Source organism: Pipistrellus kuhlii, unplaced genomic scaffold, assembly GCF_014108245.1.
Source record: "Pipistrellus kuhlii isolate mPipKuh1 unplaced genomic scaffold, mPipKuh1.p scaffold_m20_p_30, whole genome shotgun sequence".
In the NCBI taxonomy this organism is placed as follows: domain Eukaryota; kingdom Metazoa; phylum Chordata; class Mammalia; order Chiroptera; family Vespertilionidae; genus Pipistrellus; species Pipistrellus kuhlii.
In genome coordinates, this window is record NW_023425530.1 from 2,288,171 (window position 1) to 2,301,661 (window position 13,491).

A 13,491-nucleotide genomic window follows, 5' to 3' on the forward strand; every position below is an offset into this window, starting at 1 on the left:
TTTAAATCATCCTCTCTTTTTACTTCTGCCTCTTTAAAACAAAATTGTACTCAGCACAGCTTTTCCTTTAGGGAAAGAGGGCAGCTTCCAGGGACTGGGGGGTTTCCAGCAGTCCTGTAGCCCTTGCTGAACAGGCTGTTATTTTCTGTGTGTGGTAAAATATATGTAACATGAAATTTACTGTTTTAACTATTTTTATGTGCACCGTTCAGAAGTAGCATTTAATTCACACTGTGTACAACCATCACCAGTCATCTTTCCCCAAACTGGAACTCAGTAAACACTAACATCTCCCCCTCCCCCTCCCCAAGCACCCATCATCTACTTTGACTCTGGATCTAACTCATGTACGGATCTCATCTGAATGGAACTGCATCCTAGTGGGGTGAGGACAAGTTAATAGCAAAGTGGGGAGCTGGAGAAAGAGGAGCTGTTGAATACCAGGAAGTGATGAACTCTGCTGGGGGAGAGGCTGGGTCTGAGTGTGGAATGGGTGTTGTCAGGACATGAGAAGGAAGGAGACCTTAAGGCTGGACAGTGTGAGGCCGATATGTTCAGGGACCAAGCATTCCTGTAATCCAGGGGTTTGCAGCTTGCTCATTGTCTCCCACCCTCAGCTTCAAGGAGTCATATTTCCTCTGCTCAGCCCACGGGCCCTCTGTGTTCCAGAGACCAACCACCTGTGACAAAGGGACCAAGCTCTGCCTTTGCATCCTGCCTTGGGCCAAGTTCCTTCATTTCTGAGTCTATTTACTCAACTGTAAAATGCAGCTACTGGGTTGCTTTAAATACATTAGAGCCGAAGGAGAAAGACATCAGGAGGGTGTCAGGAAATGTTCTGGTGGACGATTAGGGAGGCAGGGAAAGCAAAGTAGGAAAATCTCTGAGAATCTGGATAAAGAGTGAAAGGAAGAGACACACAGTTCTTTCATATTGGTGGGTCCAGGATAGTTAACGATGAGCACTCACAGCACATGGAGATGGTATTTGGAGAACAAGATGACCAAGATGAGTGCTATAATCTCAAGCTCTGATGTGTGTGTGCCCTGGGGGCTCTGGGAAAGATGACTCTAACATTCCAAAGGTATGTTTTCTTGGATGCAAAAAGACAACAGACAGACTCACATCATAAAGACTGTCCTTGGCCGAGACTGGTTTGGCTCAGCGGATGGAGCATCAGCCTGCGGACTGAAGAGTCCCAGGTTCGAGTCCGGTCAAGGACTTGTACCTTGATCGCGGGCACATCCCCAGTGGGGGATGTGCAGGAGGCACCTGATCGGTCTCATTGATGTTTCTGATTATCCTCTCTCTTCCTCTCTGTAAAAAATCAATAAAATATATTAAATAAATAAATAAAAGACTGTCTTTGGTCAAGGAAGCCACAGTCCTAAGCCTTAACTACCAGCACAACCCGCTTTTAGTTAGACATTTTGATGTTTAGACCATTCTATGTGGTTATTTTCAGTCTCTGAGTTTGTAAGACCCTCCATGTAGGCCTCCCCTGACCGTGTCAGATTTAGTAAGCAGCCCCTCTTTCATCCACAGCCTCAACACTGTAGAGGATGGTCCATTATTGGACCCACTTAATGGATGGGAAACAGGCCCAGAAGGGCAAGTCATTGGCCTTAAGTCACTGGGCTAAGGGGAGGGAGAGGCAGGTTTGGAACCCTTGACTCCACTGAGGTGGGGTTATTGCCCGTCCTGAATTCAGAAACAATGCAACCAGACTCTCAACCTCTCAGAGCCTTTGTTCTTGCTAAACCCACTACCTACCATCCATCTAGCAAGAAAAGCCCAAGTCCCCCCCACGCCACTGCCCCCCGCCCCGAACAGCCTTTCAGGACATGCTCCCTTCCTCTCCCTGCCCTCTCTCTCTCCCATGCTCACTCTGCTGCAGTCACATGAGTGGCCTCCTGGCTGTTCCTCTTAACAGGCCAGGCACCGTCCTGCCTCAGGGTCTTTGCACTGGCTGTTCCCTCTGCCTGGAACACTTTCACCATCATGACTCACCTGGGCTCCTATCTCATTCAGGGTAAAAGCCCTAGTCGTCCTCTCTGCTCCCAAAGGCAATGAGATCCAAGGTGGGCTGTGAACAGAGGAGGGGTGGGACTCGGGGGCTCACAGATGCTATCTAGTGGCTTTTGAGGGGAGGACAGACTGAACGATGAGGGTTGGGGGACCAGGGCAGAGGGGACTGCATGGTCCAGGTAAGAGCTTAATCGTATACCCTAATTCTATACTGTCTAATATGGGAGCCCCTGGCATTACTAGTTCAGTCCCAACTGGTTTTGTCCAGTGGATAGAGCATCGGCCTAGTTCAATTCTGGTCAAGGTCACATGCTGAGGTTGCAGGGTTGATCCCCAGTGTGGGGCATGCAGGAGGTGGCCAATCAATGATTATCTCTCACCATTGATGTTTCTATCTCTCTCTACCTCTCCTTCCCTCTCTGAAATCAATAAAAATATATTTAACCAAAACCAGTTTGGCTCAGTGGATGGAGCGTCGGTCTCGGACTGAATGGTCCCAGGTTCGATTCCGGTCAAGGGCATGTACCTTGGTTGCAGGCACATCCCCGGTAGGGGGTGTGCAGGGGGCAGCTGGTTGATGTTTCTCATCTATGTTCCTAGCTCTCTATCCTTCTCTCTTCCTCTCTGTAAAAAATCAATAAAATATATTTAAATAAGCAAAATAAAAATATATTTAAAATATATATAAATAAATGTTACTACTTCAGCCCTGGCCAGCATAGCTCAGTGGGTTGCAGGTTCAATCCCTGACACACACACACACACACCCCCAGTTGGGAAGAGTGTGAGCGGCAACCAATCTATGTGTCTCATATCAGTGTTCCTCTCTCTCCCTTTACCCCTTCTACTCCCTAAAAATCAATGGCAAAAAAAGTCCTCATTCTCTTGAAAGAAGAATAGCCCAGCTAGCATGGCTCAATGGTTGAATGTCAACCTATGAACCAGGAGCTCAATGATTCAATTACCTACCTGGACACATGCACAAATTGTAGGCTCACTCCCCAATGGGGGTGTGTAGAAGGGAGCCTATTGATGATTCTCTCTCATCGATGTTTTTCTCTCCTTCAATAAAAATAATTTTAAATAATAAAATTAAAATGTTACTAGTTCAAATTGAGATGTTCTGTGAGTATAAAATACACACCAGGTTCTAAAAACTTGGTATGAAAAAAAAGAATGTAAGATAGCTTATTATAAAATTTTTATATTGGTTGCGTGACAAAATACTTTTAATGTATTGAATCATAATATTTTAATATTTAAATAAAATCTATCTGCTTACATTTACTTTTTTCTAGTGGTACCAGAAATTTTTTAAAATATATTTTATTGATTTTTTACAAAGAGGAAGGGAGGATAGAGAGCCAGAAACATTGAACAGCTGCCTCCTGCACACTCCCTCCTGCACTGGGGATGTGCCCGAAACCAAGGTACATGCCCTTGACCAGAACTGAAGCTGGGACCCTTCAGTTCGCAGGCTGACGCTCTATCCACTGAGCCAAACTGGTTAGGGCAGTACCAGAAAGTTTTAAATTACATTCATGGATTCCATGATCTTTCTACCACTCAGTGCAAGGTGGACTTGATGACATTTGTATTCATGCCACCTTCGTACTGCCCACCAGAGGGCACTGTACCCTTGCAGTGGGGTCAGGCTATCTGAAATGTGAGGGAAAAGGAACTAGTTTGGACAAACTGTTGGTCCTTTGTGGTTTTTGTCTTAGGTCAGTTTTTACAAACAGACCTGTGTTTGCCATGTGCTATCTCTCTGGGTGAGGGAAACAGATCTACCTCTGAGTAAGGATGCTGCCCCTAACCCTCACTTCATTCTCCTGTCTTTGCAGTAGAGGAAGAATTAAGCCTGCATAGAAAACTTGCCATTTCTGCAGCATCCATCGGATACCTACTGCACACCACACTCTACCAGCTCCAGGTGATTCTCCCAAGAAACTCATCCCAACAGACAAGGGTGTTTTCTCTTTCCCTTTTCCAGATGAGAAAACGGAGGCTCGGAGAGGAGAAGTGAATTGCAGGAAGTGGCCCAGCAAAGCTAGGCTGTGCACCCAGCTCTCTCTGGCAGCAGCGCCTTCTGGGACCTTCCCCTGAGCCGGCCACTTCCCAGCCTCTAATTAACTCTTGAGAGGTGGTGGGCAGACACAGCAGCAAGGACACTCTGTATCTGTCCACATCAGGCCAGAGGAGCAGCCAGTAATTAATTCTGAGTTTTTCCCATTCATCGCCATGGCAGGAGCCAGAGTGCCTGGAATCCCAATCCGAGCCCCGTGCCCGGAGCCGCCTGAGCACGCAGCATGGTGACGGGAACGGGGGCCGGAGGCCCTCATGGCCTGAGAAGGGAGGATGTCCCCGGCCCCCAGGCCTTACTGGCTTCTTTTCTATATGTATATTTTATTGTTGATAGCATACTGTGTTATTAAATGCCGTGTGACCCAGTGGTGACCAGCTGAGACCCCTTCCCAGCCTTCACCATGCCCACAGGCTAGCAGAGAAAAACATACATTGAATGAATAACAACCTAAATAACTAATGCCACAAAGGAAAAGAACAGGATGTTGTGAGTATGCAAAACGGGAGACTTGTTCAGGGCCTCCCCAAGGAAATGACAATGAACCTGCAAGTGGGAGCGTGAAAGATGAGGGGTGAGGAGAGGGAACTCCACACTTAGAAACAGCACATGCAAGTGCCTGGAGCCAGGAAGAGTGGGACCCCAGCCAGGGGTCTGGTGGGTCTGGAGCTTAGAACAGAAGGCTGAGGTCAGTGCTTCCTCAGGCCAGGCCTGAGCCCCGCACAGGGAGGACGCAGGGGATGGGCCGGGCCACAGTGGGAAGAGACAGGCAAGTTTCCCGGATGCTGCAGGGGATGGCAGGGGGGCTGTTTCCTCCGAGGTGAGTCAGATGGCAGGCTGGGTGGTCAGCTCTGTGACTTTTTTTTGTTTTTTTCTTACAACTGTTTTCCCCTTGGAGGATTCTTTCAAACGCATTTGGACACGGGGATGAGTCAGGCTCTCTCTGCCAACAGCCTATGCCATGAGAGTAGCTCCTGGCCCCGCCACCCTAACACCATCCTCCTCTGGTGGTGGGGAAACTGAGGCCCAGAGAGGGACAAAAACCACCCAAGGTCATCAGAGGAAGTCTGTGACTGGGGTACCAGGAGCGGCCCCGACTCTGTAGCCCAGGAGGGCCCACGGCTGGGTGTCCTGACCACCACGCCATCCGTGTAAACTGGTGGTGCTCATTCAAGTAATTCAAATTGCATGGCCCCAGCAGCTTTTGAAAATGCCCGAAGTCACATGCAGGGCATCAGGAAAAAAGGGGGTTCTTTTAACTGAGTTCAAGTAGAGAGAGATAACAGGACTGAAGCGGGAGGTCGGGTAAATGTAGTTTCTAGCGAAGCCACAGGTGCCTCCTCTGGGAATTGTCTGGATTTACTTGCCCAGGAAAATGCCCCTTGACATTCTGAGAGCGCAGACCGGGTGGGCAGCTGAGGCAGGAGGTGGCTCCTCCCTGGGACGCCGCCGTGGGCCCAGAGAGGGAAGTGGCTGCCAAGTCTCACCCGAAACTCCTCACAGCCCAGACTTGCTCCTGGGGTGGAGCCAAGGAGCCTGAAAGGCCCTGGGGTGGGGGGCGGGCTCCCCAGTTTCTCAGCCCAGAGAGGGGAGGTGCTTGGCTTAGGGTCCCCCAGAAGAGGATTCAAGGGGAAAGGCATTCCTGGCACAGGACACAGCTTATGCAAAGGCCTGGACGAGAGCAAGAGGAAAGGGTAAAGGAAGCGCTGGCTATGAGGTTTGAATTTGATTTTGTTTTCGAACACTTAATCTTTCATCAGTACACATTCCACACAGCCAGTCGCTCTGTACCCAGTCCCAACCTGGGTGACCCCAGGTCCCCAGAGGCAGCTCCCCAGACCTCCCGGTTCCAAGGGGCAGGCGTGGGCCGGAAAGAGGGCCGGAGGCTGCAGGACCCAGGTGTGGTCTGGGAGAGAGCGGCAGAGCCCACATGGAGGTGGCACATTCGTGGTGGGCATTGAAAATTTAGGGGTGTGCCAGGTGCAAAAGACTGAAAAGGGCATTCTGGGAAGAGAACTTGCAAAGGACTGGAAGTGTGGCATTTCCAGGCCAGGGCTGAGCTGTCAGGGTGTTCAGTGACACTGCTGGCTCCGGTGGTCATGGCCGGACCAGAAAGAGACCAGGGGCCACAGAAGCCCAGAGGGGAATAGAGGCTCTTCTCAGAGGATCAGAAACGGCTTCATGAAGAAGGGGCATTGGAGCTGGGCTTTTAAAGGATAAGTAGAAGCTTGCCAAAGACGGTAAGACATGCAAATGGAGCAGAGGGGTTGTGTCCAGAATTCAAGGAATATGAAGATGGAGCGGGAGGAGAAAGAAGGACTGGAGGAATGGGCAAGTCAGTGCGAGACTTCAGATCCAGGCTTAGCAGCCTGCCATTTAAGACCGAGAAACCCGTGAGCCTGTCCTGCCACTGTCAGCTCTTCTCCTTGGGTCATAGGTTCCCCCCACTTTGGCCAATAAGAACACTTGATGGGAACACTCTCCACAACATGGCTTTGGGACCTCAGGCCAGGCCTGTGCCTCAGTTTCCCCATCTGGAAAATAGTAACACCAGAAGCCACTTTTGCTGTTTGTGTTCATCTCAGGACTGGGGGGGAGGGGTCTTCAACAAATAATGTGAAGGAGGGGAAGGAGGGAGAGAAGGAGAGGGAGGGGAGGAAAGAAAGGAAGAAAAGGTAAGGGGAGGAAAGAAAAGGGAAAGGGAGGAGGAAAGAAGGAGAAGGCTTTGTATCTCGCCTCCAGACCTGCACCAAGGGACAGGTCCAACATTATTATTTCACAACGTGCCAGAGCTGTCCAGGCTTAAAATATGGGTGGTGATTTGCATGTCACTTACATTAAATTTGCATGGTGTTTGTTAACCATGAAAATTCCCCCAAAGTGCTTTTCCCCACCCCCATCCCATATGCACACAGGAAACTCTCCCCCATCCTCACCAGGGACCCCCGCTTGGGCTGAGGACCCCTCAGTTCAGGGGCTGCTGGAGCAGCAGCCTGGAGGGGAGGGTGGTGACTTCAGACACCCCCTCTGTAAAATGGGCCGTAATTACAGCCACCACCGCGGTTAAACATCATGGTTGGCCCCATAAGTACATGGTTCAGACCCTAGCAGGGAGGGACTGAGCTGGGATGATTATTAAAAAGCCCTACCTCTCTGCTGGGCCCTGGACGGAGGGTTCCCTGGGCCCCAACAGGCCCATGCATGTGACCCAGGGAGAGAAGCCCAAGCCTGGCTGCCTCCCCCACTGCACACCCACTGGGTGCTTGGAAACCACCTCTGAGGGACAACCTGGGTCACAGCACTGCACCTCCCAGGTGACGTGCCTGCAGGCCTGGTGCCCGCCCTGCAACAGGCAAACGTGGTCTGAGCGCACTGTCCCCACAGCCATGATTTCTTATCCACCTGTCTCCGCTCGGGGCCTTGTGGCCAACATGACTCTTTCTTAATTAAAACATTATTTCTTCCCAGGCTCCCGTGCCTCTTCCCGGCGCCAGGCCAGCAGCTGAAGCGTGAACGCCACACCACACGCACACGGCCGGACCCTCCACCCCCAATCAGCCTCCAGGTCTGCGCAAAGGACCAGACTCCACGCGGCTGCAGGTTAGAGATCCAACCAAGGCTCCGCGTTCGATCTGGGGGGTCTTGTACCCAGAATTCCCATAACACACTGCCTGGAATGTCCTCAAAATTACCACCCATGGCACAAGGCTCGGAGTGGAAAGCAGGGTGAGCGGCTGCAGCCAACTTTAAGGAGTTGTTTTCGGCATTTGGGGTCTCCCAAAAACGTGCTTTATCGTCACAATAAAAATGAGTGGAATGGAAGGAAAAAAAAGATTACCACCCAAGCCTCAATGCTCTACCAGGCACAGAGGCCCCCAGATCTCTGCCAGAGCCCTTCAGACCCAACCAGGAAACCCCATGCAGCAAACAGGGGCAAGGCATTAAGGGAGGGCACTCCAAAGGAAGGGGCACAGATGCAATGAGAGGAGGTATTTGGGGAAAAGGATAGAGCACAGAACGACACGAGAACTGGGAGAGGGCTGGGTCCCCCAGTCTCCACCTTCAGTCATTTGAGATTTCCTGAGCGACTGGCTGTTCCCCACAGCCAAGGCTGATCACAGTAGAGGGGCTTGTGGGACCCACAAGAGGATGCGGTGCTCTCTGGCTGGGCAGGAGGGCTTCTGAGACTTCCTGCAGGAGGCTGGAGTTCTAGGTGGGCTGGAGCCACAGAGAGGGCTGTGGAAGGTGCCTCTGGGCAAAGTGTGGCCACGAGAATGTACGAGGTGGGAGTGGTGCTGCCTCTTTCCTCTCCTCTCCCCTCTGTGCTTCTCTTCATGTGATATCCCTTGGCTGCCCACACTGGCACCGTGGTTCCTGCAGCAGGGCCTCAGGGTCACACAGTAAACCTGATGGGCTGAGCTGATGGGCTGAGCTGATTGGCTGAGCTGGGGTGACAATGTCCTAGTTCAGAGTCAGGGAGTGGAGCTCCATCAGGAGTGTCCCCAGCAGTGGGCATCAGCTGGTCAGGGCAGTGTTGCCCTGTCCACCCTCGGAGCCCAGAACCTAGAAGAGCAGGAGGGGCGGATAAGCCAATCTCACTTCAGGCCTTTGGGAGCATGAAACACCAGCTCTCTGGCCAGGTTTGTCTCTTCCCTTTCCCTGACATCCCCTGCCGACGGGTGTGGACAGCAACGCCTGCAGCCATTCCCTCCTTCCCCACGTGCTGGTGCCCCCAGAGGGACAGGAGGCCCTGTGGCCACAGGGAGCCAGCCATTCCTAGAGGGGCCTGGCTGGGGGGAGCCACAGGAATTCAGGCCAAGAGGACAAGGTGAGGAGGCAGGTAACGGCCCAGAGAGGCAGTCATTCACCCAAGGCCACACAGCAAGTCTGGGAACATCATTCCTGTTCGGGGCAGCGCGGTTGGTCTAAAGATGAGTGAGAAGGAAGGACAGTGTCTTTGCCCAATGCAGGGGTTTCGAGTCGGGTGGGGGAGGGAGGTGGTGACACTCAAAAGAGGTGAGTCCCTTCTCCTCTCTGGGCCTCATTTCCCCCAACTGTGGTCCTCACAATAGGTAAGGTCCCTGGAATGACTTACCTCCCGAAGTGTCCCCCACCCAGCCTGCTCCTTCAGCCAGCATCTTCGGCCCCTCGGTCATGGCTCCACCTCCTCCAACCCGGGCTACCTGCAGGAGGGCGACAGAAAGACACAGATTGTGGCCAAACACAGTCCTCACCTCGGCTCTCAAAGGCTCACCTATCTGCTCAGTCTCTGGCTGATGCATCTTCCCACACCTGCCAGGACTTACCCCCACGTCAGAGACCTTCTCCTTCACATCCACTGGAACTGCTAGGGCTCCAGGAAAATGTTCTGAGCAGCCCTTTCCTCACCCCCAGACAATACCTTCCACAAATATTTATTGAGCACCTACTATGTGCAGGCACTGAACTGTGAACACAACAGTGAATAGGATGAACAACAATGCCCTCATGAAGTTTACAGTCTGCTGGGGGACATGAGGTAAAAAACAATTGAAAAATATAGAGAAGTGAGAGAAAGATAAAAGCAGGGATGGGGCCTGGCTGGTGTGGCCCAGTGGTTGAGCATTGACCCATGAACCAGAAGTTCACGGTCAGGGCACATGCCAGGGTTGCGAACCCCAGTAAAGGGGAGTGTAAGAGGCAGCGGTCAGTGATTCTCTCTCATCATTGATGTTTATCTTTCTCTCCCTCTCCCTTCCTCTCTGAATTATATATATGTACCTGTGTGCGTGCGTGTGTGTGTGTGTGTATGTGCGTGTGCGTGTGTGTGTGTATGTGCGTGTGTGTGTGTGTGTGTGTGTGTGTGTGTGTGTGTGTGTGTGTATCTCTGCCAGGATGTCTATATCTGAACAAAGACCTGAAGGAGCTGAGGGAGGGAAGGAGGAAGGTGTAAAACATTCCAACCTGACATTAATCATATGTTTATTTGGTTTCATGTCTGTTCAGTGAGGGCAGGCCTAGTCTGAGTCCCCACTGGGTTCCAGGGCCCAGCACATGGCCTGGCACACAGTAGACACTCAATAACTGCTTATTGTGTATTGAACGATGATTACGGTGTGTGATGTCTGGGCTTGTCCAGTTTCCAGACCTTGTAGAAGGTGCACTGCCAGGAACACCCTCTCCCAGCGCAAGACCCCAAACCCCATCCGTCACCATCCCATCGTCTCCCCCTGCCCCTAAGATCCTTCCTCCCCACACACACACCTTGAGCACAGCCCCAGGCCTCCGTGTGTGCTCTCCCCGCGGCCCAGAAGCCCTTCTCTGCAGACCCCTGTGGGTCACCCTGGCCAGGACTCCAGATGGCCAGGGCAGAGTGCAGGCAGCCAGTGTCAGGATGGGAATATGGGTTGGCAGGTGTACTGGAGAGATGGATAAAGAGGGAAGGACCAGAGACTCAGAAAGACAGTGACAGAGCCAAATAGAGACAGAAATGCACCGAGAGAGACAGAGGGGAAGAGACAGAGAAAAGAGCAGAGACAGAATGGGCAGACAGAAATGGGCCGAGCCATAGGGAGGCAGAAAGAATGATAGGGAGTGGAATAAATAGGACAGCACTGCGGAGAGAGGGAGAGAGGGGAGACAAAGAAAGGGAAGGGAGGCCAGAGACAGCGAGAGAGAAAAGAGGGAAGCAGGCAGAGGCATCCAGCTGCCCTCCTGGCATCTCTCCATTCCTGTTACAGCCGGTGCCCATCAGGGCAGAGCTGGGGCCGGGGGAGAAAGCGTCCCAGGGGTGGGGAAGGACCTTAGTCTACCCGCCCGCCCAGGTCCCTCCTACCCGCACTCTTCTCCCCCAGCCCTGCCGCATCCCCATCCCCCACCCCACCAGCCCTCCGGCCCCCTGCCTGCCTTCCTCTCCCAGCCAGGCCGCTCCCACCCGGGACCCCCGCCCGCCCGCCCTCCGGGCCGCCACCTGGGGTCGCTGACGAGCAGCAGCACCGAGCCGTCCTGCAGGCGCACGTCGCGCACCGTCTGGTGGTCGTCCAGCGGCCGCGCGTTGTAGTAGAAGGTGCGCTTCCAGGAGCTCACGCCCTGGCCCACCAGCTGGGCGCGCAGGTCGCTGAGCGTGTCGCGCGGCCGCACGGTGAGCGGCAGCAGCAGCGCCTCGTCCGCCAGGTGCACTTTGATGTGGTAGCGCTTCCAGCGCGACAGGCCCCGCCGAAGCCCCTCCATGGCGCCCGCCGGGCGCTCCCGCCCGGCCCCGGCCCCGGCCCCGGCCCCGCGTGCCCAGTGCACCCGCCCGACTGGACTGGCAGCCCGCCCCCGCCGGCCCCGCCCGCCGGCCCCGCCCGCTGTGCCCGAGGGAGGGCCCTGGAGGGCGGGGCAGACCCAGGGCCCTCGCCCCCTCCGCAGACCCCTTTTTGTGCACCCGGGACACCTGAGACCAAACCCCACGATGAGGAACCCATCTTCAATATAAATACTTCGATACACAATGCACCCTATCCTGGGAAGGGCTAGGGAGGGGAAAAGAAGGAAGGGAAGCGAGGTTGGTGATTCTCCTAGAGATCTGGGTTAAGAGAGATCTCTCTGAGGAGGTGGCATTTGAATTGACTTCTGAAGGTGAGAGCAGTGAGTCAGTCATGCAAAGGATCAGAGTGCTGCAGACCAGACAGAGGAGGCAGCGGGATGCAAAGGCCCTGGGCAGGGTCATGCCTGGTGGTTAGAGGAACAGATAGGGGCTCTGGTGGCTGAGCAGAGGGAGGGAGCAAGGGGGAGAGAGGGAAGAGGTGAGGTCAGGGAGGTGATGAGGGGCAGGTCTTACAGAGCCACCTGGGCCTTGGGGAGAACTTGGGCTTTTACCCTGAGGGTGGGGGGAACACTGGAGGGCCCTGGGCAGAGGGAAACAAGTGACTGAGAATTCCATTCATCGCTTACTCATTTATTTCCTTATTTCCTTCAAGACACACTCAGCAAGCATCTTCTCTGTGCTGGGCTGGGCAATGCCAAGCACCAGAGACATCACAACCGAGGGCCCTGCCCTGAAGGGTCTCCCAGTTGAGGGTGAGGGATACAGAGTTGGACACAGACACTCCCAGGCCTATGAGGTCAGGGCTCAAGTAGGAAGAGAGAACCCAGACTGGGAAAGGCCAGTATGTGGGCATGGCCTCCCAGACTGGTAGGCATTGGAGCTAGGGCTTTGGCAGATGAATAGGAGTTCAACATTCCCACTAAGGAGACACCTTCCCACAATCCATCACCAACTTTATAGTTGAGTGTGTGCCTCGTGGGGGGGAAAGCAGGAGGAAAGATTTGTGGTCAGTGGCAGCCACAGGAGGCTCATCTATCCCAATGCCATGTCCCCCCACCTTGGCTACCCCTTTCTCGGGCTCCTCTCCCCTCTCCAGTCACACCTCTTCCCAGAGCACCCTCTTCCCAAAGCCTTCCCTGATTGCCTGCAGTCCGCCCCTGCCCCTGTCTTACCCGCCAGGACAGGACTGACCAGTTCTGGGAATCCGGGATGCTGGCTTGGCCTCCATGATTCAGTCTGTACTTAGAAGCCAGTTAAGATGAAGCCCACTGGGAACTCCTCCTCCAGCAGTGGCAGGGGGGAGGGCGAGCTGGAGGCTGAGGCCAGAACAGGAAGTGGACAGAGTGTGGGCTCTAAGCCGACCCAGGAAGGAAAGATCCCCAGGAAGGAACTTAGAGACCCTGGGCCTCCACGTCCCCATCTATCCGCTGGGGTTGTTATGAGGATGAAATGACTGAGGTAGAGCACTGAGAAATGTTACTGAAGCACAGTCACAATTGTCTGTGCTGAGAGTGTTAGGGGCAAAAATAGAATATTGGGGACTAGCTGTGGTTATGGGAAATAGTAACCATGCTCTGTTAACCATGATTGCCTTGTTCTGGTTCAAGAAAGGACATTCAAACTTGGCTGGGAAAGTAGCCTCACCCAGGACCAGGGACTCAACCTTGGAATGTGGTCCATTCTCAGTCAAGAACTGCCTATTATCATGAAAAAATTAACAACCTTTCCCCCCCAAAAAAAATGGAGTCCCGCCCCAGCCCGAATAGCCTACCTCCCCATGCCTGTAATCCCTGCTTTCCCAGTAATCTTATTCCCACCTGATAAGCAGCTGGTCTGTGCGGGTTTGCAGAGCAGAGTTTTGTGGGTGGCCTGCTGCTCTCCTGTGCTGCTGGTGGCACCGGAATAAACGCTCATATATGATGCAGCCCTGTCTCTGCTGAAATGGCTCAAGTGACAGGCGGCCCGGACCCATGGGTTGTCTGGTTTCAAGAGGATATTCAGCCGAAACCGGTTTGGCTCAGTGGATAGAGCGTCGGCTTGGGGACTGAAAGGTCCTGGGTTTGATTCCGGTCAAGGGCATGTACCTTGGTTC

The 13,491-nt window shown here is 53.4% G+C and overlaps 1 protein-coding gene and 1 long non-coding RNA gene across 5 annotated transcripts; one reads left to right on the forward strand and one right to left on the reverse strand.

The window, feature by feature from the left end:
• The first annotated feature begins 3,869 nt into the window (after positions 1-3,869).
• Positions 3,870-7,888, forward strand: LOC123653314. Its single transcript, XR_006743046.1, has 2 exons — positions 3,870-3,961; positions 7,580-7,888. It is a non-coding gene; the product is annotated as an uncharacterized LOC123653314 (long non-coding RNA).
• A 641-nt stretch (positions 7,889-8,529) lies between these two features.
• LOC123653312 (ubiquitin domain-containing protein TINCR-like) lies at positions 8,530-11,418 on the reverse strand. Of its 4 annotated transcripts, XM_045589142.1 has the most exons (4): positions 11,061-11,417; positions 10,355-10,509; positions 9,207-9,294; positions 8,530-8,674 (listed from the first exon to the last, which is right to left on the reverse strand). In XM_045589142.1, the coding sequence occupies exons 1-3, from the start codon at positions 11,318-11,320 to the stop codon at positions 9,239-9,241; spliced, it is 471 nt and encodes a 156-aa protein (XP_045445098.1). In that variant the 5' UTR covers positions 11,321-11,417; the 3' UTR covers positions 8,530-8,674; positions 9,207-9,238. The 4 variants fall into 4 exon arrangements, 3 of the variants coding, with proteins under 3 accessions (XP_045445098.1, XP_045445100.1, XP_045445099.1); XR_006743044.1 differs by lacking the exon at positions 10,355-10,509 and having other exon boundaries at positions 11,061-11,413; XM_045589144.1 differs by lacking the exons at positions 8,530-8,674; positions 9,207-9,294; positions 10,355-10,509 and adding an exon at positions 9,567-9,612 and having other exon boundaries at positions 11,061-11,418.
• Positions 11,419-13,491: the final 2,073 nt, after the last annotated feature.

Coding starts and splice junctions, on each gene's coding strand:
- LOC123653312 (XM_045589142.1), bottom strand. CDS start 11,320: ATGGAGGGGCTTCGGCGGGGCCTGTCGCGCTGGAAGCGCTACCACATC. Junction 10,510..11,060: donor CTGCTCGTCAGCGACCCCAG/GTGGCGGCCCGG, acceptor CCATCTCTCCAG/TACACCTGCCAACCCATATT. Junction 9,295..10,354: donor GGCCTGGGGCTGTGCTCAAG/GTGTGTGTGTGG, acceptor GCCCTCCTGCAG/GTAGCCCGGGTTGGAGGAGG.